Genomic DNA, 26,350 nt, shown 5'->3' on the forward strand with positions numbered 1-26,350 from the left:
GTCGCTGTTTGCAAAAACCTCGAGGACTTTGGTATACGTTCCAGTAGGATTCAAAATTATTAAAATCTAGTTGGATGCTTACGTGCTTACGCTTTTATTTAATATGTTGCTGAGTATTTAATGTCTTAGTATTTAATATGTCTCTGAAGTGCTTTGTACTGTGTTCAAACCCGATTTCTTATTAGAAATTTTTAGAAATATTGGAAATTTTCGTGAGTACTACTTTTAAAAGACGTCATGCGAGAAATCAATGAGTATTTCTGTTTCAGTGATTTCGAATTGCCGTGGACTCTTTCCAGGGTAAACGAGAATCAAGAAAGATGGTAAAGAAGAAATCACTTAAAACACAAGACAATTTGACTCTGATGCGACCACAGGAATCTGAAGAAGAGGAAGTAAGTGTATGTCGGAAGTGGGTGTTCTTGCTTACCTTCACAAATTTCTCAATGTTTTCTGTGCTCCCTGTCTCTTGTTTTATACTGGGCACCTCTGAGGTCAGCTGTGGGGGAAAATGTAGTTGGGAGGAGGGTGGGGACCCAGTGGCACCCTTACTTCTCGACGCTACAGCTTACTTTTTTCTCCTAGTAACATTAGCTTACATCCCTCTAAGACTAATGCTTAGGTCTTAGAGCTTCTACTGCTTCAATTATTTACTTCGAGAAATAATTGCGCCACTGAGTTCCCCCTTCCCTCCCTCCAAATTACACTTTCTCCAGCTCTGTAATAGAGTTCATCTCCGGACCCAAACACATGTAGATATGGGGAATCTGGACCTATCAGTTCTCTGGAATGAATTGTCAGAGACCAGACCAGATTCAATCGAATTTGGCCTACCATTCGTTCCAGAAAGGATTCAAAAGAAAATAAAGGATGACCACAATTTATACTTCAGGATATAAACCTTTTTGCACCAAGATTGTGGTATCTGTTGGAGGTTCACCCGGTTCATCATTCTTGCTAGGAAGCCTCGATGTGCTACTAACACAAATGGAGATCGTTAGGTTGGCTCTACTTTCCATCATTCCTGCAATAGGCGCGACAGTAGCTAACCTAACCTAATGCAAAATCGATATCCTTCTAAATTAAAATCGTTATCGTCGATACTTTCATCGTTTGCGTGGGCCTTCCTTCGGTTAGCATTACTGTGATGAAAGAGAGTAGTTGGTGGAAGCCTCTCCGATATTCTCACATTTATTTTTAAATTTTAGAACCTTCTGATATTACTTGTGGAGTTATTTCACACACTGAGAACAAATACGGAATCCATTCAGCAAATAAACTGAGTCTATGAACTATTTTTGAAAGAAAAAAATCGAAATCAGCGAGAACTACTTCTCGTTGCTAATCTAAGCCTTCTCAAATGGGAAGTCCACGAGAAATCGGACCATTTAACACTGACGTATCGCAGAACTTAAGTCTGAAGGCAGTTTTCGTGCAAAAAAAAAAGAATTCGAGTAATTTCCCAAACTCTCGAGCCACGAGTCCCACGGAAAGCCTTTCTAAAGTTGTTCACAAATGATTTCCCGACACGTTCTAGGAAATCGATTTCCAGGTTTTGAAAATAAGTCTATACAAGAGAAGCGGGAGCAGGCGTAGCGCTGTCGGTAAAAGGTTTGGCTGTTACTGCACAATTACTCGATGATTCGGAACCGGCCCACTGCCAACGAAGCCTCTCATCTCACCTTCCCAAGTCATTCTAACGGTACACGCGCGTTCGTGAACCTCAAACAGTTCTGTAATTGTTGCGAATCTGCCATTTCTGCACGACTTCACATTGATTTCGACATAGTCGCAATTGGCTGCGTTCACGAAAATTGAGTTAGACGAATGGCTCCCCGGATGGGGATGTCCACCAAATCAACACTGGTGCGGGCCGGCAACCTAGAATTAACAAAACGCTCGAGGTTGGGGGAAAACGACCGTGCAAAGTGATCATCGGTTCCGAGATATGCTCGTTGAGTTCTACACAGAAAATGTTGTGTAGCCAAGTGGATGGAATACCATCGTGCACAAGGTCAGCACACAAAGGGCACGTGGTCTCTTCTGAAGAGGAGATTTGCGGAATGCACTGCCTTATAGGCGATATTCGGGATGATCACTTCTTCGAGGTTTCTCGGAAGTATCAACGCAAGTATCAACCCTCCGTTGGTGGGAACGTTTAAACCAAGTACCCTTCTCCTATGGTACACCTAACCCAACGATCCTCTTTAGGATCATAAAAAAGGATTTGTCTTATCTGTCTGTCGAACTTCACATTACTTTACATTACAACATATCCCCAAGACTCTTTTCTAGAACTATGACGTCGCGGATCTTTCTGCAATTCCAGCACCGAAAATTGAGTTCGTCATGCCTAATCTTACTCCAATGGATTGTTCGGAAGTAAAGCCAACTCAAAAGGTTTTCTTCAGCTTTTTTTCTTCTTATTTGAATGTCTGTCATACATTTATTTCCTCTTGTTTTGCAGCCTAAGAAAGCAAAGACGAAGTCGGAAGCCGAAACCATATTAACGTCGGAGCAGCTAAATATCGAAGTGAGTTGTCATCACAGTGTTTCCATATTTCTTTTTGGCTCTTCAACTACGTTTTACAGATTGTTCGTCTTCGACCTGTCATACAAAAAGCTCGGCAATTTTTAATTCATCGTCTTGTAAGAAAGATGAAACGCATGGAACTGCTGTTGAAAAAGAAAGCGAACGATACTACGAAAAGGAAAGTTGAGAGATATGAAGAAGAAGTCCACTTCCTGAAAGTAAGCCGTTCATCAAAACTTGTATTTGTTCATGTGACAACATTGAATATTTGCTGGTGATTTTCTAATATAGCGGTATGTCGTTTTGAAGTGCTCTTCTCCTTACATTTTTCATAGGTTTTAATCGTACACTCTTGTTGGAATCTTGAAATCGTATCAGTTTTGCTAATATGATCTAGTCTGGAATATTGGTGGTCTGTACCAGTTATAGTCCTTACTGGTTTTTTATCCGCAAGTTCAAGACCAACTGATTGTGACGGTCATTTGAGCCATAAGCTTGGTGTTAGATACATCTCGTTGCATTTAAACATAAAATCTGCAAATTTTCGGCAACATGTGCAAACGCCGCAATTAGAGACAAAAACATGATCAATTCCCCGATTTCAGCGCATTAAAAAAGACGATGTTTCCAAATTTGCGCTCCTGAATAAGAAGAGTTTGGATGAATTGCGAATTACAGTGAGTGCTTACTCAATCCTATCTTATAAAGTTATGCATCCTTGTTTCTAAAAGTGATTTAAGGACAAAACAAACATCAGGGAAAGATGCATCTACAAGCTTGCATGTGAGCCTTCTGTGGTCAAAAGTGTGCAGCAATATAGGTGTGGTTTCGTCGCTCCCTTTTTACGATTTTGGTTGTTTATATTAGACTTCAGACTCCTAAAATATATCTTAGGTAGTAAATGTAGGATATAGGATCACAGAGGAAACTCGGGTTTTTGTTATCATTATTGACACTGTCAATTTTAGACGTCGTTATCCATCCTGGGAGACAACAACAGCGTTTCTGCTGCAGCGACTAGGAATCCAGTATGCATCAGCAGAAAAAGGTGCACATGGATTAGTCCCAAGCGGTAGCGGAGAGGACTATAGCGACGATGAGGATCCAGAATGTGCTCAAGAACAACTGATACCGACAAAAATCCATTCGGATCCAAAACGTTCAAAGAAGCCAAAGACAAAACCTTCAGCTCAAGAATCGAAGTGTGCAGATGAACAAAGTTATGCCAATAAGTCTTCAGAAGATATAAACGAGGGAGATTCTACCGATTCTGGAGATTCTGGAGACCGTGATGAAGCGATAGAAGAAGAAAGTGATGATGATTTACAATCAGCTGAAAACAGTAGGAAATTGGTGCGTGATGATCTACATTGAACTGGCGACAAATTTGTTCAGCCGGGTGATCGCTTTGCCTCAGGCGCAATTTCCAGACTTTCCGTGCTTGACACTCTGCCTACTCAGCTCGTCCTGTGTCCTTGCCTTTTGGGCTAATCGAAGGCGCTTCGCGCTCATACGGTTGAACATATTTGAGGCCGACTCTGTTCACGTTAGAATAAGCAATTCAAGGCAAAAAGATAGAAAGTTAAAGATGTCTTTATGTAGCAATTCTATGCGTGCTCTTACGTGGCTCTGAAATCCATTTCTTAAGGTCCAAAGGTCTACACATTGAATACGTTTGTCTTGTATTCGAACTGTGATTTCGGATCTTTAATGTCTTAATACTGTATAGTTGGAGGATGAAACTGTTTAAAATTGCAGAAAAGGATAGAAGTCATTTAAATGTTGCGAAACCAATTCCAGTGCTGAAATTTATTATGGTTAACCCTTACAACAAATAGAACTGTCAGTTTTTCGCATTTGTCAGGTTTTGTTTTTTTAAGAGAGGGCAAAAGTATACTTATATCTGAAGGATGCAGTCTTGGTGTGCTAATTCTAAACCGTACAAATAATTAATGTGCAATGCTTTTTGTACGCAACGAATTGCAACATAAAGACAAATGCGCTTTTGATTTTTTTTGGTTCTTTCGATCAGAGGTTTTTCTTCTAGACAAGAATCATTAGCTATAATGTATTTGTACATGTGTCCACAGTGGATCTGCTATCTAGTTCATCTGTTTCAGCTCGTCGGTTCAACAAGTAAGAAGTCTGTTGTTGGAAAAAATCTTGTGGTGAAAAGGAAGGGAAACTCTCAAAGAGGTACCCCCAATGATCGCAAAAATGAGGTGACAACGGTACGATACCTTCTTTCTCAATTTTTCAATTTTGTTTTGAATTGGAAGCGTGAATTTAATGAAATATGAATTCCCGTTTTTTAATGTGGTTTTTGGTTTTGTAATAAGGACAAACATTTTGGTTGGTAATTCACTAACTAATGCGCTGTAATGTTCTACTCTGCATTGTTTATTAGTTAGTTCAATCAAGCAGCATTTGTACAAAAGCTGCGTTTTAATGTAAGTTAAGAATTTGGGAAGATCACTGTTTCACGGTGATCTGAAAGATAATTCCCATACACTTCCGTAATAATTGTTTTTCACCAGTTTAAATTGAAATAGTACTTCTAAACAACAAAATTGAGCGAGCTTCCGAGAACATTGAGAAATAAGAAGGAGAAAGTTTTTGCACCAACTAAAATACTACCAAAGGGCGATGTATCTCTGAAATTTAAGTTTACTTCTGTTATAGTTTAAAAGAGGACCAACTTTCTTAATTTCCATCATTCTTAAATCCGTCTACATCAACCAAACAGTGGGCGTGGGCATAGCATTTTGTATTCTGTTTCGCAAAATAACTCAGTGAACTCGACATTTACTGGTCATCCGATTCTGGAATTTTTGTTAACATCGTGAAATTTTAAGTCTGTTAATTTATTTGAAAAATTTTTTCTTAAAAAGCAACAAGAACAGAAGGTTCGATTTTTCGTAAATCTCTGTATAATGACCAAATCCGAGTACAACCTTGTGATCTTTGGTGAGCCGTGAACAATTTGATATCTTATTGAGTTTCATTCTCATTCTCACAATGAACCGTGTTTATGTCCATACTTAGTAGTTTACTGTCGCTATATTCCAATGCACAGTTTCTTAGGCTGTGGTGAAGAAGCTGAAGTTGAGTAAGATGGCTTCAGTCGAACTCGGCAAAAATCCTGTTTTGACCCCTGATCTGCGTCAGCAGAAGAACACGCCAAGCAGTTCAGCTTCTGAGCCAATCAGTTTCTTCCTTCCGGCTGCATCTGCTTCTACCGTGCCCAGTAGGTGTTGTATTTTTTAAAAAATTTTCTTCATCGCCAACGGAAATTGTTTACAATTATGACAGTAATACAAACTAGGCAATCACATCCCAGAGCATGCTTTCCAGAATCGAAAGAAACCGATATGGCTCCTTCCAATACCACATCTGTAAAGCAAATGAAGCTGGAAAAGTCCGAAAATGACAATACCAATAAGAGCAACCGCAATACTAGAGTGAAGAAAATGAAGTCGAAGTGTGAACCGTCTCATCCAAAGTCTGCAAAGTTGAATGAATCTTCGGGTAAGTGCACTTCAAATTATGGTTGTAATACCTAAAAAAAGTCACACTATTGAGTGCTTAGAGGAGGCTTTTTACTTCTTCTGCTTTGAATAGACTCACTGTGACTTTGCAGAAGAACTCCATCCGTCATGGGCTGCTCGACGGCAAGTTAAGGAACGTCAGCTATCTGCTCCACAAAGCAAAAGGATAGTTTTCAATGAAGACTAATAGTTTGAAATGTGGTTGTTGTTCTGTTTCATTTGTTGTTTGTTGTTCTTGTTGCTTTTCAAGTATTGTAGATATTATGTTCTTAGTGCAACACGCCTCATGATTGGCGCAGATTATATTGAAATTGTGCTTTTTCATACTATATCTGAAATGAACCTGATAACGAATCAATTATAGACGTAGAAGAAACTTGTTTCCGCTGAAATTTTTGGAATTTCTGCCGAAAGACGCATCTACCTTCTCCCTTACATTATCAGTCTTGCATTTTTTATTCCTATCAACTATCACTCCACATTTAACGAATTTGCTTGTGTTTAAGTGATACCACTTGAAGAATAATTTTTTAAAGTGCGCCTTAAAGGACATTCACAATCCCAAAAATTTGGCGCGGTTTCATCGCTTAGATCCTGATTGTTTTTTTGTTTTGTATTCAACTTTACTGGGAGGCTGGTGTAGTGTAGCGGTTAGAGGTTCCGCTTCCTGCACGATCGATCGGAGATTTCGAATCTGCCCCAGTGCTCGCCAAGCCTTCCATCCCTCCGGGGTCGATAAATTGGTACCAGATTTGTCTGGGAGGATAAAAACACTTACTTGACACATCGGCTAGCCACCGCAAGTCATTGTAGAAGCCAGTTATACGTTCGTAAACCTCAAACGATTCTGAATTGAAGTGAACGTGGGGGCGCATCCCAAGTGGATTGATTAGCGCCAGAAACTTTATCCTTTATTTAAATTCACTATAATCAGAAGATTTGAAGGAACGCTGGCTTGTATTAGAGTATAACTATGATGCACTTCAAAAACCATAACATAGTCGATTCGTCGAAGAACTTCGAAGACGACTGTACGTAAGTCGGGCAGGTTGTAATGGTGTGCAATGCACCGCTTAACGGCAACTTATGACGAAATTAACCTTGTATGAAAACACCATGCAAAACTCTTAGAGTTCAGATAGTAGATTATGGAAGGCAGCGTTGATCCGCTCAACTTTCCGTAACCGTCGTTTAAAATACGGTATGCATGACAACGTATTTTTCTACGAAATCAGTTCCAACGGCTCACCTTTGTGCACGCTTCACGTTCACGATCGTGCGGTGGAGGGTCAATGAGTCCTTCTCACTCTCCTATTCAAGCGAAACCAAAGAATTAGCTGCTGAGTGTTTTTGGGACCATAAGAGCGACCGTTTTAACGTACCTCGTAGGAATTGAAACAGTTCCCACGCCATTTTTCAAGACGACTGGGGGGAATTGAGCTAGGTCACGAACGTTACTGTAGTCTACAACATGAACTCCACGTTTTTCCTGGTGTTTCCGTATCCGTACGTCATATTCGTGATACGCCGCCTTTAAGAGAAATTCATATTTTGTTTCTTCCTTTCAGATCTTTTTTTTTCGATACAGTTGATAGAAAACAAAGAATTCATTGCATAAGGCTGCCAAATGTTTGTGCTCGATGTTTAGAAGCACCCAGTGTTGTACCTCTAAGGCATGAGATCCAACAATCTTTTGAACTTCGGAGAACGTCCTTCTTCTAGGACATCTTTTTCCCCTTAATTTGATATGTTCTTTCTCCTCTCTCTCTCAATCCGTCGGACGTCTACCGCTGAAATCATCCTCTTTCTGTCAACGAACGTATAGTATGTATCGACTCTATCATGTTGCTATCAATGTCTGCAAATCGCAGCGTTTATGTGTGGGCGGACCAGCACCGTTGCAACGTCCTGTTACCGCATCAATAGCCTTGCCCTCGCCAGCGCTCGTTACCTATCGAGTAAACGTCTCAAGATGGTGGTGAGTACCCGCCTTTTACTTCTCGCTCTTTCCTGCATTGATTTCTTTGCCGATTCCACAAAATGTTTAGAGGTGGTTATATTTCGTGTGTTGTGAGACCATATGCTAGCAGTGTAGCGAAGTGAACTCAGCTAATAAAACATTTGATATAGAAATTTATAGAAACTAACAGAAGATCAACGCAAAGAGGATCTGAACCCTCTACTTACACACGGTTGGAAGTTGGTTGAAGGCCGTGACGCCATACGGAAGGAGTTTCAATTCAAGGACTTCAATGAGGTATAAATGGCCAGTATGCTCAATAGTTTAGTGATTTCCAATTTGTTCAAACAGAAGTGTGTGTGGTTCTGGCTCTAGCTAAGTGAATGGAAATCATATCCTTGTGAAATAACTAGGCCCCCATCCGGATGGTTCTCCAATCCTCAAAATGATTCGAAAAACTTAACTCTAGAACGATGAAAACGATGAATAAGAGAATTTCCACTGCTATTAGTTTGTTTTGTAACTTTATAAGCCGTTGAAGAATCCGATTTCAGCGTTATAGTTGTGCTCCGATTTGTCCAACCGGTTCGCTGGCTGTCACCGGATGAATTTATGATATTTACTGGTACTGTAAAAACATGAATCCTGCAATCATGTATTTCTAATTCAACTCTAGGCTTCTTCGTTATTTTCCCCTACTGCTTCGACTCATTTAGGACTATGTTCGAAAGTTAAAAGTTTGAAAATTCGAGAGTTTTGAACCTCACTCTAAAAGTACTGCTGCTCTTCTAATGTTTGATCAGCGTAACCTTTTATTTCAGTCATAGAACACACTCTGTATCCTGTGTTTGCGGTTGCTTTGAAAAAAAATTCCACGAACGCAATTTTCATTGGCACCCACGTACCGTATCCTTTACACTGCCACTTGTAACTTCTGTTTCCCAACTGCAAACTCAGCGCATCACAAAACTGACGACGCTAAGGTCTCTGTGGGCCAATATAGAGTTCGGGATGTAGATTACGAGTGTGAGCATGTCCCTGCTAAATTCCCCTTGGTTGTTCTGGAAAACTGCGTGGGAAACTTTTGCTTTTGCTTTTGTTCCTACGAGGTACGTAGAAACGCTGCACGTTTGTGTTTTCGTGAGCGAGCGATCGAAAATCGATGATCTTTTCACCAACTTCTTGAAATAGAACCAATCAATGAATGGGCGGCTGAGACCGGAGCGTATACAAGGCGGCGCGTTCTAACGTGCTCCGTAGGAACAAATTCACGCTGTTTTTTAGGATGATTAGGAGGAATTGAGTGGGACCGCGCGTGTACTTGTAATCGACAGTCTGAACTCTATATTGTCGCACAGAGATCTCAACATAGTCAATTTCGTAACACATTGCCTTCAATGTTCGGCTGAACGCGCAAAATTGAAGAGGTAGTCGTCACGTGCAAATTTTGGCGAGGCCATTGTACATTAAACTACTAATTGCATGAACTGAATGGATTAGAAGACAGCTAGCGAAGTACACCAGATTCTGAGTAGATTTTATGAAAAAAATGGACACCAAAGCCTACATGTATGTGATTTCTGTATAGAGCTCAAATTTTTCCCTTGAACTTCTCACTCACTTCCCCTAGACCAACTCATGCAAGTAAACGAACGTTCAAAAAATTGCGAACGAAAGTCAGAAAACTGCAAATGCATCATTTTGAATAGCCTTCCCAGCGCTCGCTGAGAGCGAAGGTGGCAACATCCGTGATTATTTATCGCAGCGTGTGAGAAAAGTCCTTTGCATGTTCTTGGAAACATTTTGCGACGCGACAGTTTCTGTTGCAAAGAAAAAATCCCAAGAGCATCGTTTGGAAGCAAGAGGATGCTCAGTTCAGGAGGAGCTAATAAGGGCGAATTCATTAGAAAATGTCCAATTTCAACAATGAAAGCAGTTCAGTTGCTAAACGGAAAAAAGACACTTTAAAAATCTTTGAAAAGAGCCTTAGGGACTTAAAACTAAAATAACTAAAAATTAGAAGAAAAAACTCTTTAAAACTTCAAAACTTTCTTTTTTAAAAACACTGTAGAAGCTTTAATAGCGCTCAATGTATTTTTTCTCTTAAAATTCCATTGCGTGAATACGAAAAAACCTCTTAGTGTATTTTCTTCCCCAAAATCCACTGCGTGAGCGCGACCCTTCTCTCTCTCTCTCTCAACAAAATGAAACACTATTTTTTTATTCTGAAAAAAAAAATTACAGCTGTGCATTGTAGATCTTCAATCACGATTTTTTGGTCGGTTATCTTCGCAAGCGTTTTTTTTTTGTCGAATGACGATTTCATATATTGAAAATGATAAAAAAAGGATGTGTGCTTGTTTTGAACGTTCCTTGTTTGCTCAGGCCAGAGAAGCACCATGTTGGTCCGATTTATTAATTGTTGTTTTTTTTTTCTGAATTGAGAAGAATTCAGACGTGTTTTTGCTTTTTCTTTCTGCTGTTGTTGTTTAGTTCTGATGTTTTTTTTTTTCTCTCAGGCATTTGGATTTATGTCAAGAGTTGCGTTGAAAGCAGAGAAAATGGATCATCATCCTGAATGGTTTAACGTCTACAATAAGGTGAGCAGTTCGCCTTGGATTTATTTGAGCATGTAATTTCCTTGTTCTTTCCCCGTAGGTGGATATCACACTAAGTACGCACGATTGTGGAGGATTATCACAGAAGGATATCACATTGGCGAAGTTCGTTGACTCGGTGCAAAAATAACTTGTTTACAATTTCTTACTCGCTGTATTGTTACTTCTTTTAAGCATAAATTTTTAGTTACAAAGTTTCTATTTTCTATAGATTGTATAAATGTACTGTGGTGTAGTAAATAAGTATTAGGACCTTCAAAAACTCGTCACTTTACTCATGAAGAACATTGTTCAAGTACCAATCGAATCCTGATTGTTTTTCTGGACGAATTTTTGCAAATACAATGGAATATTTATGACAGGTGAATCAGTATGATTCTACTGGACTAGTTTTACATTACCGAAAACATGGAAACGAATTGCACATCATAGATATGAAGAAAATCTTTTCAGTCAAAGAACAGTATCGTCGTCGTCGGGTGACTCAAGTTGGGCAAGTGGTTAAAATCTAGAGTATGTATATCACAGCGGGATAGAAACACAAACCGGAGAAAAGACCAGATTGTTTCGACTTTCACACATAGAAGCGAGAAAAAAAAACACTATTCGTTAACTGCAGAATCGATCTAAGCGTTTCTAAAAAACATGAAAAAGGAAACAAACAAAAAAAAAACTGCTCTGGGTCATCAACCACCGGTGAACTCTTTCTGAAGATCGAGAATTCGTTGGCACAATACTTGTGAATTGGTCTCGTATGGATGTGCTAACATGACCGAGATCACCAACGATTCGGGGAAAATTTTACTGAGATGGTACTGTAGTTGAGTTCGATCCGGGGGAGCTCTGCAAGGAGATTAGCGTCCTCACCCGAACAACTACCAATATTACCAAGAAAAAAAATCGAATGGAAGGGAATCAAACATACTCCTTTGTTGTTAGCGGTCCGACGCTCAATTCACTACGTCCCCAAACAGCTGTAGATGGCGTGAATAGAGTCCCACTTTCGGGTTCTTTTTTCGTATAGGACAGAGGAGCTGAGGCTATCCTACCCACAGTATTATGCCAAGGCGCTTGTGTCACGTAAGAGAATTCTCGTGGCTTAAACGAGTAAAACGTCGCCTTTCTTTGAAAACACTATCCAAATAGCTTTACTCACAGAAGAAAGTCCACTGTCGTGAACTACCGAGGTTTTTTGATCAATATTCAACGAACGTGTCCGTCCCACGCCACGATGATCCATCTTTGGAGCGTCTAATTGTACGGAAGAACCTGGAAGGACTTATCTTGTTGGATGTATTCCTCGTTGCTGATTCAACACAAAACCGTATAGTAAGGTCAGAACGACGTGAAGCGCGGTGCAGTTGCGTAAGCGATGCGCTCGAAGCGGCGCGGTGCGGAAACAGTGGTTGGAGTCGAGTTGGGACCATCGCGGACTGCAGCCACGGCTGATGCTAGAAAAGGTCCCACCACGATCCTAACCGCTACGCTCTACCGCGCCGCTTCGACCGCACCCGCTTACGCAACTACACCGTGCTTCATCTCTCGGCTTGACCGTAGTGTACACCTCCATAAGCGACTCTCAAACACTCACGTGTGGCCAGACTCCTTTTCTGACCTTTCTCTCGCATCAGACGGTCTGTGACGCTTAGATGGATTCCATTAGGGCGTTCTGGATGGTAATATCTAGAAATAATGTTTGGTTTTCTTACTTTTTCCAACATCACCCCACGTCGAGAGCACTGACTTGCATTTGCTTCCGTAAGTACATTTTCTAGCGTATGGGCAGAGCAGTGTAGTTGAAGGTGTAGAACTAATCGATAGGAATTGCTGTAGACGAGGACCGTATCGTCCGAGTGGATCCTCAGGTGGCATGAATCTGAGGAGTTTTTCTTGAAGCGGTGGTTCATTGGTGAGCAAAGGCGGAAGAATAAAAAGCGCCTACTTGCCATCGACGAAACTGTACATAAGAAGGCGCTGCTCTACTATTCGCCGGTACTGTGGGTGTTCTCGGAGAAGATCTCTGAAACTGCTACTCTTGAATGAATCCTTGAAAAATGTGTGAACTTAAACGCATCACTCTACGAATCTGAGGTGGTACGGATTTCAGGTGGACTATTCGTGCACGGGATCGTAGATTATGGAGAGGAGGGTGATTTCGTCCATTTCTTCCTAATTGCCGTAAAAAACGGCCCGGAAAATGCGGCTTCGGGCATTCTGGCGCACTATTTTCCACAAGGAGTTCGACTGGAGCGCGCCAGCCTTGTGCGGCGCCGCATCTTCCGGGCCGTTTTTTACGGCAATTAGGAAGAAATGGGCGGAATCATCTCCCTTTCCTTAGTCCACGATCCTGTATACGATTACTGATCACCTGAAATCCGTACCACCTCAGATTCGTGAGGTGATGCCTTTGAGGGCAGCTGACCTGTAGCCATCATTTGATACTATCACTGCGTCTTTTTCTTCTGCAGTTCGTAAGATGTACAGATCGTCGTGACATACGATTCGGCGGCCGTTAATTCGTCTGAAAAGAACAACACTAACTCGAACAAACTAAAAACAATAATATGGAACAAAAAAAAAAACTGAAAATGGAATAAAATAACAATGGCAACATGATAATAACCTAACTAATATATCTCAGCAGAAATTTCTAGTGACCTGAAGCGTTTACACACGAATGTGCACTTAGCCAGCCCTGATTTACAGGCAATTCTGAGCAGTCATGGTTCGGCTCTGTTCCTAGCCTTTCCAGACCGCCGTAGCAAACAAACGCCCCAACCACATTCATGAAAGAGCTCAAGAAAAACAAAAAGAAAAATCTCTGAAAAAATGTCGGGGTCCAAAAGAAGTCGCACACGGCACTACTAGGATTTATGGAACATTTTCTTGCTAATTATCCAACCTTAGCATTCCTGGAAGATTATGTATGTGCTATTTGTGGATTAACCCCCATCCGTATCCAAATGAATTATGAAAGCTTCGATCGAATAGAAATGGAAACCGAAACCAGGAAGTTAAGTATGTAGCGGCCAAAAATCGATTGACCAACGGTTTTTTGAGGTTTTCTCCTCTGAAAATCACTGAATCGCTCCCAAACGTGCACCATTTCTGCCATTTGGGATTGACAACTTTTTTTTCAAAAGTGAGTTCACTTTGCTTTTTTCAGGATAAGTTTTATTCCCAAAAAAGTGAAAATTTTTCCTTTACTTTTTCAATTTCTGCCAAGTGGTACCGGTTGCCGGTCGCATTTTTGTTTTAATATGTAATATAATATATGCGAACTATTTTTTTTACTTTTTATTATTTGTATATTTTAATTTTTTTATATTTTTTTTTATTTTCCGAACCCTATTTGCTACTCGAGGAAAAAACATTTTTAAAAAATTATGGCAATAAAAAAACAAAAAAAAAACTGCTTCTAAGGATAGGCTGAGATCCTTTGTGGGGTTAATGTGCATAGAACGTGAACTACTCACCTCGACGGAGTCCAAACGATTCGCCTCGCCGCATCGAGTTCATTCAACAGGTGCTGATCTGTGATTGGACAATCGGCTCGAGCCGTTTCACGTCTAGAAATTTCTACCGTACACTTTTTTCTCCAGCTTAGCTGTTATTTCAGATGTTTACCTGAATTGTGGAATAAAGACAAGTACATCGTCATGGCCTCTATCCGTGAAGAATCGTACACAATCTCGAATTCCAGCACAAGAAAACACTTCTTTCCGTCCATGGCTGAAATAAGACATTAAGAAAATTTTTTCTTTATGGGAAACATTTTTATTTATGGGAAATCGCATTGTTTACACAAACAGAAGCATCGGGATCTTACGTAATTCTACTCTGATCATATTCTAAAGAACAAAAAAAAATTGTTTGTCAACATAACATGCTGATTATTTTCTATTTTTTTATTTTTCTAATAATTTAGTGCAATATTTAGGAAATTTCGTTGCGCCATCATTTCAAAATGTTACATCTTTGTTTTCAAAACATCTATCAAGGTGAAGATACTTCGCGCGTGATCCTGACGTTGTGGAATATCTGGTCTACATGGAGGGTGGCAATGAGATATCCTACAAAATTCTATCAAATCCCACACGGTCCCTATAGATAGGGGAAGAAAATAATCGTTTTGTTTTATCTTTTCACACAAGGATAAGGATACGGAATGACGTAAAATTTTTCAGAATGTTTTGTAAGTATTTAGAAATTACAATTTTTTTTTCTGAAAATATTCGTCTTATTTTCTAGAACTCTTCTCGTTAAAATATGTGAATGTATACTGAAAAAACTGTAATGTTTAAAGGCATCACCCCACGAAACTGAGGTGGTACGGATTTCAGGTGGAGTATTCGTATACGGGATGGGAGACTACGGATAGGGAGGTGATTCCGTCCATTTATTCCTAATTACCGTAAAAAACGGCCCGGAAGATGCGGCGCCGCACAAGACTGGCGTGCTCCAATCGAACTCCTTGTAGAAAATAGTGCGCCGGAACGCTCGAAGCCGTATCTTTCGGGCCGTTTTTTACGGCAATTAGGAAGAAATGGACGGAATCACCCTCCTCTCCGTGGTCTCCCATCCTGTATACGAATACTCCACCTGAAATTTGCACCACCTCAGATTCGTGGGGTGATGCCTTTAAATGTGACAATACTCTTGACAATACTCCAACTCACTACGTGTCCACGTAGGTGTGCCAAAAAAAAAGAAAGGACCCATTTAAAGGCAGTACATAACGAAATTGACGTTGTAATGGTTTCTGTGAGGACATGTAAAGTTAGAGTTATCGAGTGTAACCATGGTCTCGCTCAATTCTCCCTTATCATCCTAAAAACTGTCTTGCGGGAACTGCTGCGGTTCCTACAAGGCACACCACCTTTACCACATCCACCGTTTCGCCCAGAAGTTTATTCATTGGTTTTACTTGAATAGACCGTTGACGAGACCCCATTGATTTTCGACCGCGTGTTCTGCCGTACCTCATCAAAACTAAGTTTCTCAAACTCAAATTCCAGGACAATTAGGTGGGATTGAGCGTATCCTCATATATATCCATAATCTACTCCCCGGATTCGATGTTCTCCACCAGATTTCCACCCCCGGTCAATAACGTGATACGCTGACCTCAACAACTTTATATATCAATAGTTCCTTTTACTGTCTTAGACGTGGAAAAATCTCAAAAAAAAATCTAACACAACAAAGCAAGAGAAAAATTGGAGGAGAATATTAATAAGTATAAAAGAAAAACTATCACAAGATGTATAAAATCCATTACGTCCTTGAATTTCTTTTTCCAGCACTTTTAAAAAGAAAATTGAATTTATTCTTTTTTTCAGGTACTAATCAACAGTAACCGCCATCATTATCAGCAACATCTATGCACGGGGGAAAGTCAATCACCCTCCAACAAAATTCTATTCCTTTTTTTGAGAAAAAAAGCAGGATAACAATTTAAAATCAAAATTGGCAAAAAAAAAGATTTGAAAAGGCCCAATAGAGAAAAAGAGAGTGAACTGAAACTTTTCCTATCCAAGGTGTTTCTACTTTGATTTAGTGGATAGATCAAAAAGATAGACTAAAAATTCCAGATAAAATATGGAGTAGAACAATAAAAATAAAAATTAATAGGTGTTGTTTTTGAACAGACATGAAAGTGGGTAAAGTGTAGTTGGGGAGGGGCGTACTCAACCGCGCTCCCATTTCTGGAAGCTCTATCTTTCTTCTTTCCTTTCTTCTCTCTCTCTCTCTCTTTCTTTCTCCCTCTCTTTTTTTCGATTGATAGCTTTAGTCTACATGTCATATAGTCACCAAGCTTTGGTTTTAAGGTCCCAACTGACTTAGTTATTCACTTCCAGAAATAAGAACTGCTTGGGACCAAACTCTCGTGAATCGATGGTCCATTATGTGTTATTTCGTAAATTTTCCATATCTTTCGTTGAATTCTCAGCTTCTCATGATTGTTGACATAAAAGTTGAGTTCTCCCCCCACCCCAAATATACTTTACTCGATGAACCCATGAAAGTATGTATACTAACGTCATAGCGATATTTGAACCATCAATAACGATCGGTCTCAACGAAGAGGATGGAGTCGTTATGAAAGCGGTGCTTCCTTCATTCTGTTCCGAGCAACCTCTACCCATCTGAACGAGTTCTGCCAGAATTCGGTCCTGAACAGAAAGAGGGACTTTTTTATTTTCTAGAAATTTTTTTTCTTAATGTTACTCACCTGGCCAGCATCACATCCGACTCTCTTCAACACTGCAATCAGACGTTCTTCAGAGTAGCCGAGATTTCTTGCGAACTCTACGAGATGAGCAGGAGCGGTGAATGTGGTGGGAGGTTTTGAGTTGTTCTCTTCTGAAGACTTACAGTTACTTTGGATGAGTTGACGACCAACAGAACACTGATACGAACCTATTTTTAAGCGGCCGAGCCCAAATTCAGAGCCTACGGTTTCTGAGCTCTCTCTGGACAAAGATGGATGTGATTCTTCTGAGCATGAACTGTAGCAGCTGTCCTCCTCGTTCAATTCTATCCGTCTGTTAAATTCGGCTCCTTGTGCTGCTCGGACGTTTTCACCTACGGAGATACTGGCCGGTATACCGCGTGTGACACGACGAAGCGGTGGATGCTTACGCTCCATTGCTTCGCTTACTTTTCTCCTGAAATTGAAGGCTATGAAGATAGAAATGGCGGTAGATCAAAACATTTATACGGACGAAATACGAACGAGGCACTGAAACAAAGAAAAAAAAGCAAAAAACTGGGAAAAGAAACGTATTAATAGGTCTCGGAGGTGTATTCGAGTGTCTTCGATCTTCGATTGTGGTAAAACGCTTAGGACAATATCAGATAAATTAGGATCCTTCTTTAAAAAATAAAAAAACGAAACTGACGCCTCATTGTTCTTATAAAGAAATTCCGGGTAAAAATATTACTATAGAATAAGAATAAAATAAAAAATAAAGAATAAAAATAAAAAGTGAAGGAGATAGGCTAAGACCTAATTATCAGTCTTAGAGGATCTATGATATGTGGGCTAAAGTTATTAAGAGAAGGAAGTAAGATAGAGCATATAGAAATAAGGGTCCCACTGAGTCCCCCAACTACATTTTCCTCGATTGGAACCGATGAAGAAGCAGTAAAATCCCCTTTACAATTTTTTATTCTGTCAATTCTACGAGCGGCGTGAAAAGCTGCAAAGTAAATAGCGAAACATTTGAATTATTTTAACGTTTACTTCGAGCGGGACCCACTTTCGTGGTCCAGTGAAATATATTCGAGTGTGTAATTCTGAGAAAAAAAATTTATCTCTGGAAGCAGAAAATCATCGACAGCTAAAGTTACTAAGAGAAAGAAGTAAGATAGAGCATATAGAAATAAGGGTCCCACTGAGTCCCCCAACTACAAAACAGAAATAGTCGTGCCTACTATAAATGACAGCAAAAGTTTGGTCATTTCATAGGTGGTTTAAGGTCACTACGATGGTCCCGTAGGATCTACTGCGGGTCTTCGGCCGTCATCCACTCGCAAACGCTACTGATAGCTTCAATGAAGAAAGATTTCAAATAATATTAGGAAAGATTTAAAGATAGAACAGAAAAAATAGAACTATAAAATAAAGATGAAAGGGGGAGAAATATGCCCTCCCCGTTATATATGGGAACCTCCACAGATATTAGGTTCCCACAGTATTATACAAAGTATATTCTACGTTACTTTTCACGTTTCCCTGCTAAACATAGGCGAATTACTTGGGTCAATCCATAAAATGAGTAATGAATGAACTAAGGCTAAAGCAGGGATTGAAGGTTTTCGGTGAGTATATTCCGTTTGTCTCTTTTTTCGATCGTACGACGTCAAATCCCAAAAAGCATCGATGATTCCGAGTAAATGGGCTCTGCTACTATAATTAGGATAATCCTAAGTTCTTTCAAAATTAGAAAGCAACGTGACAACAGGATAGTCGCCCTCGTGTCTGCCGAAGCTTAACTATTTCTTCGATTTCGTGCGGTCAAGACAGGTTTTTATTGCTTTCTAAATTCGTCAGCGGCTTTATGAGAGCCGTAGTAAGACGAGGCGTTTGTAGCGCAGTCGGTAGGAGGTTCTGCCATGATTGGAGGGTAGGTCGATAGTTCGAATCCGCCCTAGTGCCAACCAAGGCTTTCATCCCTCCGAGGTCGATAAATTGGTACCAGTCTTGTCCGGGAGGATAAAAACACTGACTTGACCCGTCGGCTAGCCCCCGCAAGTCATTGTATAGGCCAGTTACACCTTCGTAAACCTCAACGGGTTCTGAATTGAAGTGAACGTGGTTGTGGATCCCAAGCGGATTGGTCAACGCCAAGCACTTTATCCTTCTACTTTTACTGGGACCTCGGAGCAGTCAATCTCCACACAGCTTGTTTTCTTAGTTTATTCTACGAAAACCTTCAGGATGACACTCAAAGGAGATACGTAGGAAGATAGAAATCCCATCAAACATTTAAGGAAGACGAGAACTTTTGCCAAAACAAGTTGATTTTAGAATACGGGGAGGCAAATCAACGCAAAAAGCACAACACCCCACACAAACACTTCAACCTCGTTTGATTTGCGACCTGCACGAATGGATGAGAAGCATATTGCATATCATCCACAAAAAGACCAAGTTGAGTGGAGTTAGTTGAATGGAAGCAAAAAGAAATCAACTTATTTATCTGTTTATTAATGCATTCAAGGTTCTCAATAACGTTTATAGGACCGAGTGTGAAGAATTCCTCAAAAAATCCTAGTTTCATCTCGTCCAAAATATTGTGGGGATACAAAAAATAAATAATTAAAGTAAATTATGAATGAAATGAATGAATTATGAGGTAAATTATGACAACCGAATATTTTGAAAAAAAAATTATGAAAATAAAAATCAGTAAAATAGCATAAATCAATATATAGAAATAAATATATATATATATATACTTATAGAAATATAAATTATCGAGGTTTGGGGTGATACAAAGTGACAATGGCATCTTGAGGAGGATTCGGTATTGAAGAGGTTGCCCAAATTTCACAGCACTACTTTGTTTTCAATATTTTAAGAAAGATAGAACGCAAAGTTCCCAAAAGAAGGAAACCTTTGGAAATTTCGATACCAATAGAACTATTTTTATTGCAGACATTTTATCTGAAAAAGAAAACAAAGGAATTGCTCCAGAAGATCTAAAGTAAGAATATAAGGATCATAAAGTATGTATGCTCTTAAGTGGTGTCCTTAGTCGTGTCCCTATAGGTTAGGGATAAGGTTTTAGACTAATTGAAGAAACTGACTAATTTACTTGTGATGCTTTACGATTCGTTCAACTTCAATTCAGAATCGTTTGAAGGTAGCGAACACGTAGAAGAGAGAGAGAGTAAAGAAGAGAAAGAAAGAGCGACAGGGAGGAAACGAGAGAGAGAGGGAGAAAGAAAGAAAGAAGAAAAGAAAGAAAGAAAGAAAGAAAGAAAGAAGAAATAGGGGTCCTAACCAAATCTGCTGAGAGTTAATTATTATTTATTTATTTGTTTTTGTTTCATTTATTTATTCACCTTAATGTATTTATTTACTTCTTTTTTAATTTGAAGGAATGCATAGAAAGCTCGATTGACATCAAGCTGTATTGAATGGTCGATCACACGGAAACGATACGGTGATCAAAACGAACGTATTTTTTTCGGAGAGCCACCTACTTCTGTGGTCTCCTGACGTTGGTGGCCATAGGCCCGTTTCTCGAAGAAACCTTTTATCCTGAATTTGTTGGGAGTTTTTCTAGGTAGGACCATCTTGAAGCATTCCCATGTTCTCATTAAACTTTCCAGCCCAAAACAGCTACGAATGATACAATGAAACAATCCATTTAAAAAAAAAACTGGTAGACAACTACAAATTCTACTTTTTAGAGAAAATCAACGCAAAAACCCTTTAAGGACGAACCTTGATGATGATTTTTGATGTGGGACCTAGACGCCGAGACGATTCGAGACTTTTCATCAAGACGAAAAACGTAAGTAAAATAAGTAGAAAGCGCAAAAACAAGTTTAAAAAAGTAGGTAAAATAAGTGAAAAGACGTGAAGCCAGTAGCACAGATCAAATTCATCAAAATCAATCCTATTTTGCAAAATCCCTCTAAATTCTAGACGACGCGTTACTCACAGGAACCCGTTGTTTCCTAAACAAACAATTCAGAAATGCAAACACAATGAGACCATGAGAACAATAGAAGAAACAATAGAGAGGGCAGCTTTTATTTTTTCACCTAAAGGAAAATTCAGAGCCGTAGATTATCGTCGGAAAGATACAGAGGAGTATTTCGTGATGAAACAGCAGCAGCAGCAGCAGCAGCAACGAAACGAGCGAATGTGGCTGCTGTTCGTGTAAACAAACTTTTTGCCGGCTAGTAAAATTACCATAACTAATTTATTGGATGTTACTGGCGCACGTGCACCTCTTAACGACGCATTTATCGAGAGGATACTTCCGGATGTTCCTCAAAGAATATCAGCGAATTCTGAAGGTGTGCTGTTGATGTGGGACCTAGATGCTGAGACGTATGTAGGGATGTGACGGCGGTGAGCAGGGACCACCTCTTGAAGCAGTCTCGACCGGGGCTTCACATCGGAGCTTCGGAGCTTCGGAGCTATTCACAGCGACTGCTCATTGATCACTAGCGGAGCCGGCGGCGAACTGGTTCCAGACGGCCGCTGATCCGTTTTCCGTCCTATCCGCTATATGTGGTGGCTGTCTTCATTGACTTCAAGAACTGAATCAGATGGTCCCATGAGGAAATTAAGTGTGGTGGTGGTGTATGTGGGACGATAGGTTCGTCGCGTCCCATAGTCCCACAATTAATTGCATTCGCGTCCTCAACTTGCATTTCGCTATTGGAACGTCTGAAAAACGGGCGAAGGCAAACACGACGACAAAGCAATGACGACGGGCACAAATAGCAGCAACGCTGAAACCGGCGTCCGGCGGCGTCCGCAGTCACATCCACAACGATGCCAAAGAAACAGCTGCAGAGACCACATCGATTTCTTCCTAGCCCGTACGTCGAGAATAAATTCCGTTGAAACATGGAAATATTGCATTGAAGTCGCTTGCTTGAATCGACTGAAAACCCTAAAATCCTTCACTGAAGATGAAAAGGTTCCACCTGGTCTACTGGAGTCTGGAAAAATTGGCATTATGAATTCTGAAAGGCAATTAAGTCTTGTGAACGAATGTAGGGAGGAAACAAGAAAGAAAAAAGAAAAGACATGGCCACAGGAAAATAGAAGTCATTCATTCAAGGACTACATTTGAATCACATTCTACACACAGCTGACTGGGGTGTAGATGTTTCTGTTAGTCATGATTGGTTCCATTTCCATTTCTACATTTCATTCATTTCCATTTCATACATTTCATTTCTTTCGAGGGTGAAAGATTAAGTCAGGAGCACTAACCCCTTCCATAAAGTCAGAGGCATCAGGCTAACCCGAGTTATCGGGTCTCCATAACTAACGCATAACTACATCCATAAAATTGACAAAAATTAAAGTGTGCGAAGTATATTATTGATAACTTTAAAAATATCGAGTCCGAGGATCCCAACACTGCAGAAACTTTATGTTGAGTTGATATAAACAATATAAAAACTACCCTAATATGAAAAATTCAACAAAAAAAAGAGTAATCACTTATGCGGAAGAGATTACATTAGTAAAAATGAAACGCAGAACAAATGAATGTATTTAATTATAAATCATAAATAAACGTAATGGAAAAATTCGAGAACTGGTAGAAAAAAAAAGGTTTTGTGAAATCATTATAGAGAGCTTTGCTGACGGCAATAGGTGAAAATCCTAAAAACTTTCACTGAAAATGAGAAGGGCCCACCATAAATTTCTCAAAATTCAGTATTGTTTTTTTTTTACAAATTGCAAAAATAGCCACTGAATAGGTGAACTCAATAGTTTTAGGGTTTCTGCAGATACTGATAGATAGATAGATTTTTTTTCAAAATATTTCTAAAGAATATGAATTTTAGCAGGTTTTACCTTGCCGATATACATATTATAGAAGTGTTTCATTGAGAATAACTATAGACCATAGATCCTAGAGACTCTACTGCAAAGGAAAAATCAGTGTAGTGAACTAGAATTGAAGAAACGAAAAAGAAAAAAAAAGAAAGAAAAATTTCGTAAAGAATTAAAGCGAAAGCTCTCCATCAGTTCAGGTAACCTGAAAAAAATGTTCAGGTCCCATTTCAGATTCCAAAGCACAACTGGAGACCATTTATTGTGATTATTTACGTAGAGAATTTGAGTATTTTCCTTTTCCGAAGCAATTCACTAATTTACGAACAAAAAAGTCTGTGAAATCCAGAAAATTCTGCGTTAACTTTAATATTTACGAAGTGGCACAAAAGTAGGCATGCGATAGAAAGCAGATATACATAACCTATCATTATTTTCTTAAAAATAATAATTTTACTGAGGAACAATAAGAATAGGATACAGGTTACAACTAAGTGCAACTTCTTATCACATCCTACTTAGTGGAGAATATCCATAAGTAGTAATTATTGAAGAACTATGCGTTTTCCATAAAATTAGCTGTGATTGGGACCTTCTCTGGAATTTTGAGATGCTCCTAAGAGGAGAAATGCTTCCTCCTGAGACCAGAGGTAAAGTTTCTCGAGTAAACTCCGTAGAATATTCGTCTTACCTACGCCTACGCCTACAACTGGAACGTTGTATGCTTTCTAAGAAAAAATTTCTGTTCCTAGATACCAAAGCCGAAAAATCGTGCTACCTATAGAGCAGGAAAACTCTTCGCTTCTCTGTTATAGGTAGAATCCAGAAATTTATACGAGATCCAAGAGTGAGACGAAAAACAGAAGAACGTCTAGAGTGCGCAGCCGACAAGCGGCTGGTTTCTCTTAGCAAATAGAAGGACCGGCCGGCTGCCAAAACGTCTATACGTTTTCGAGGATGCCGGACGGAATATACGTCTGTTTGAGTCGAACGTTCGCTCCCGCGCAGAGAGATTTAGCTGAGAGTATGGATGAGAGTTCTATGCTTCAAAACTCTGGATTCCTAGCCATATGTCTGGAAGAGGCCATGTAGAAGCCCGTCTCAACAACCATAACATCAAGTGAGTCTGACTCTGATCGGTTCTGCTCAATGCAAAAAATGGAAACAAAATCCGTAAATTGTTATCTGTGGGTAAGTCGCATTACTGTACAATTCTACAGTATCACAGAAATGGTGTCCTCTCCAAAAGAGAGCATTCAAGATGAACTTCTCAGCAGAGTTTACCCAAATGTTTTATGTACTAAATTACTGTAATGAATAAAGATCAATAACAATCTTGGTTCAGCTTAAGAAAGTAGTACACAATTAAATTACTGTATTTTTGTACTACACAAACCACATCGAAATCTTGTGGAATCCACGGATCTGATCTCAATGAACAAAGGATTTTCAGGTCAACATATCCATTTGTTGAAGTTCTGTCGTCAATTACTTGGCCTCCGGCCACCCCTCCCCCGCTCAACTCCCTTTTCCTCCAATATTGTTCAGAGTTGTTCTGTACCCTGACTGATATTCAACTTAGTCGGCGCTCCGCACATGTTCAATCAAATGAATGTGACATGCATTCGAATATTTCATATTTCGATTAGGCTTTGAACGAAAGAAGAGAAAAAGCGTGTGCTATGCAGAGAAGGAGCGTACGTTGCAGCAGACGCATCGCGGCCATCTGGTTGAACATATTCGTTTTTATACGAAAGATTGTACATTTAGTAGTAGATTCAAACGCCTGTGGCGCAGTCGGTTAGAGGTTCCGCTACCTGCACAACAGATCGAAGGTTCGAATCCGAAGGTTCGAATCTAGTGCTCACAAAGCCTTGCATCCCTCCGGGATCGATAAATTGGCACCAGACTTGAATGGGAGGATAAAAACACTGACTTGACACATCATGGCTAGCCACCGCAAGTCATTGTATAGACCAGTTACACGTCCCAATAATCTCAAACGATTCTATTGAAGTGAACGTGGTGGCGGGTCCTAAGCGGATTGATCAACGCCACAAACTTTATCCTTTATCCTTTTAATTTCGTTCTACGGATGTGACCTTGAATGACGAACCAAGGAAGGGGAAGGGGTTTTCGGGCTTTAGACTTCGATGAAGATATTTTGAAGTCAATATTGGAGCAAAATCCACGAGAGGAGCCCAATACGTCCAATTCGAAATCCAAAAATCCAAATAATCTAAACCCGAATCAGATCAATCAATACATAGGTTGAAAAACAAAATGGAAGTTGTTTATTTTATAACCTAACAAAAAGTAGACGTTATCTATGCGATCTTTCTCCATCAAAGAACACGAAATAACGAAGAACACTCTGGTCCAACAGAATGCTGAATGAATCACTAAAAAACTCGAGAATCGCTCGCGTATAAAAAATGGTCGCCGTCGTCGTCGCCGCCGCTGCCGCTTGATAGCAGCGCTATATGCTCGCTGTTACGGGTTGCATTGGAATGAACGCACACGGCACAGAACCGCATTGCCCAGAGGCGAATTAATATTGATGAGAGCGCGGCAATAAAGAAAGCAATAGCAGATAAGCTGCTGCTACACACATGCACACATACACAATCACCTAACACTTCGAAGAAGAATGACGACCGTCTCCATGGACACAAAGTTCTCATGTACGTCCCTCACTCCTATGCATTGCACAATATCCTGACCACGCTTCGTGGACGATGACTAGCTTATTTATTAATATTGTGGCGCGGTGAAATATTGGCTAATTCCATAAATAATAATACGTAATAATATTTAATAATAGAGTTAGTGATACTACTGCAGTAATATTTTTAATAATAATAATAATGATAATGTTAAGATCGTGATGCTTCAGTTCGAACACCAGCCGGAAGTACAACACTGTTTGAGGTGGTAACTGGAGTAAGACAAGGGGCACTAGCAGGACCCTTCCTGTTCAATTTCGCCATCGACGAAATCCACATTATGCGAAGAACAGTAGATCAGTGTCCTGCCGATATCATTCTAGCACCATCAGGGCGCCCCTTGGCTGATCTCGAGTACGCTGACGATGTTGTTATATTCGCGGAAAGCAGTACGAAACTTCAACATGTTGTCAACCTTGTATCGAAGCTGGCTGCAGCCTACGGACTACGCCTACGCCCTGATAAATGCAAACAGATGTGTACCTCTTCGATACCTCGAACGGGAATGAGGATGGACGAACAACCGATAGAACTCGTCGATGAGTTCTGTTACCTAGGCTGTACGCTGAAGAACGATGGCAGCTACGAGAGAGATGTTCAGCAAAGATGCGCTAAGACCACTTCTGCATTTAACTCCTTAACGAAATGTCTGTGGTCGACCCCCATCACCAACGAAGTCAAGCTGCGAGTCTACCTATCCGCAATTCGCTCCATCATGATGTACGGATCGGAGACTTGGGCAGCACCATCAACGGTTATGGAGAGCCTTGACTGCACGGAACGAAAGCTGCTTAGACGGCTACTTGGCTACTTTTGGCCTAGGGTATGTCACAATGAAGATCTTTACGCAGAAATTGATGTGGTATACCGGCAGATGACATCAACATCAACATCTTGCACCGCCATCGAAAGTGGCTAA

General features: G+C 40.0%; 5 protein-coding genes across 6 annotated transcripts; 4 read left to right on the plus strand and 1 right to left on the minus strand.

The window, feature by feature from the left end:
- Positions 1–320: 320 nt before the first annotated feature.
- RB195_007404 (uncharacterized protein) lies at positions 321–6,268 on the plus strand (the record flags this gene model as incomplete). The annotated part of the gene is made up of 11 exons (XM_013436188.2): positions 321–395; positions 2,296–2,400; positions 2,468–2,533; positions 2,593–2,751; positions 3,139–3,210; positions 3,274–3,353; positions 3,502–3,886; positions 4,654–4,764; positions 5,618–5,780; positions 5,888–6,061; positions 6,174–6,268. The coding sequence occupies 11 exons, from the start codon at positions 321–323 to the stop codon at positions 6,266–6,268; spliced, it is 1,485 nt and encodes a 494-aa protein (XP_013291642.2).
- Positions 6,269–7,957: 1,689 nt separating this feature from the next.
- Positions 7,958–10,789, plus strand: RB195_007405 (uncharacterized protein; the record flags this gene model as incomplete). Of its 2 annotated transcripts, none has more annotated exons than XM_064181007.1 (4): positions 7,958–8,131; positions 8,222–8,338; positions 10,561–10,641; positions 10,700–10,789. In XM_064181007.1, 4 exons carry the CDS (start codon positions 7,958–7,960, stop codon positions 10,787–10,789), a joined length of 462 nt encoding a protein of 153 aa, XP_064037833.1. The 2 variants fall into 2 exon arrangements, with proteins under 2 accessions (XP_064037833.1, XP_013291643.1); XM_013436189.2 differs by having other exon boundaries at positions 7,958–8,059.
- A 556-nt stretch (positions 10,790–11,345) lies between these two features.
- Positions 11,346–17,311, minus strand: RB195_007406 (uncharacterized protein; the record flags this gene model as incomplete). Its single annotated transcript, XM_064181008.1, has 12 exons — positions 11,346–11,502; positions 11,585–11,757; positions 11,816–11,928; positions 12,251–12,342; positions 12,404–12,535; positions 12,602–12,679; positions 13,082–13,180; positions 14,136–14,228; positions 14,287–14,391; positions 16,702–16,835; positions 16,895–17,025; positions 17,083–17,311. The coding sequence occupies 12 exons, from the start codon at positions 17,309–17,311 to the stop codon at positions 11,346–11,348; spliced, it is 1,536 nt and encodes a 511-aa protein (XP_064037834.1).
- A 1,965-nt stretch (positions 17,312–19,276) lies between these two features.
- RB195_007407 (uncharacterized protein) lies at positions 19,277–26,350 on the plus strand (the record flags this gene model as incomplete). The annotated part of the gene is made up of 2 exons (XM_064181009.1): positions 19,277–19,328; positions 25,587–26,350. The coding sequence occupies 2 exons, from the start codon at positions 19,277–19,279 to the stop codon at positions 26,348–26,350; spliced, it is 816 nt and encodes a 271-aa protein (XP_064037835.1).
- Positions 25,712–26,350, plus strand: RB195_007408 (uncharacterized protein; the record flags this gene model as incomplete). The annotated part of the gene is made up of 1 exon (XM_064181010.1): positions 25,712–26,350. The coding sequence occupies one exon, from the start codon at positions 25,712–25,714 to the stop codon at positions 26,348–26,350; it is 639 nt and encodes a 212-aa protein (XP_064037836.1).

The sequence above is a fragment of the Necator americanus genome, chromosome I, assembly GCF_031761385.1.
Source record: "Necator americanus strain Aroian chromosome I, whole genome shotgun sequence".
NCBI classification, from domain to species: Eukaryota; Metazoa; Nematoda; class Chromadorea; order Rhabditida; family Ancylostomatidae; genus Necator; species Necator americanus.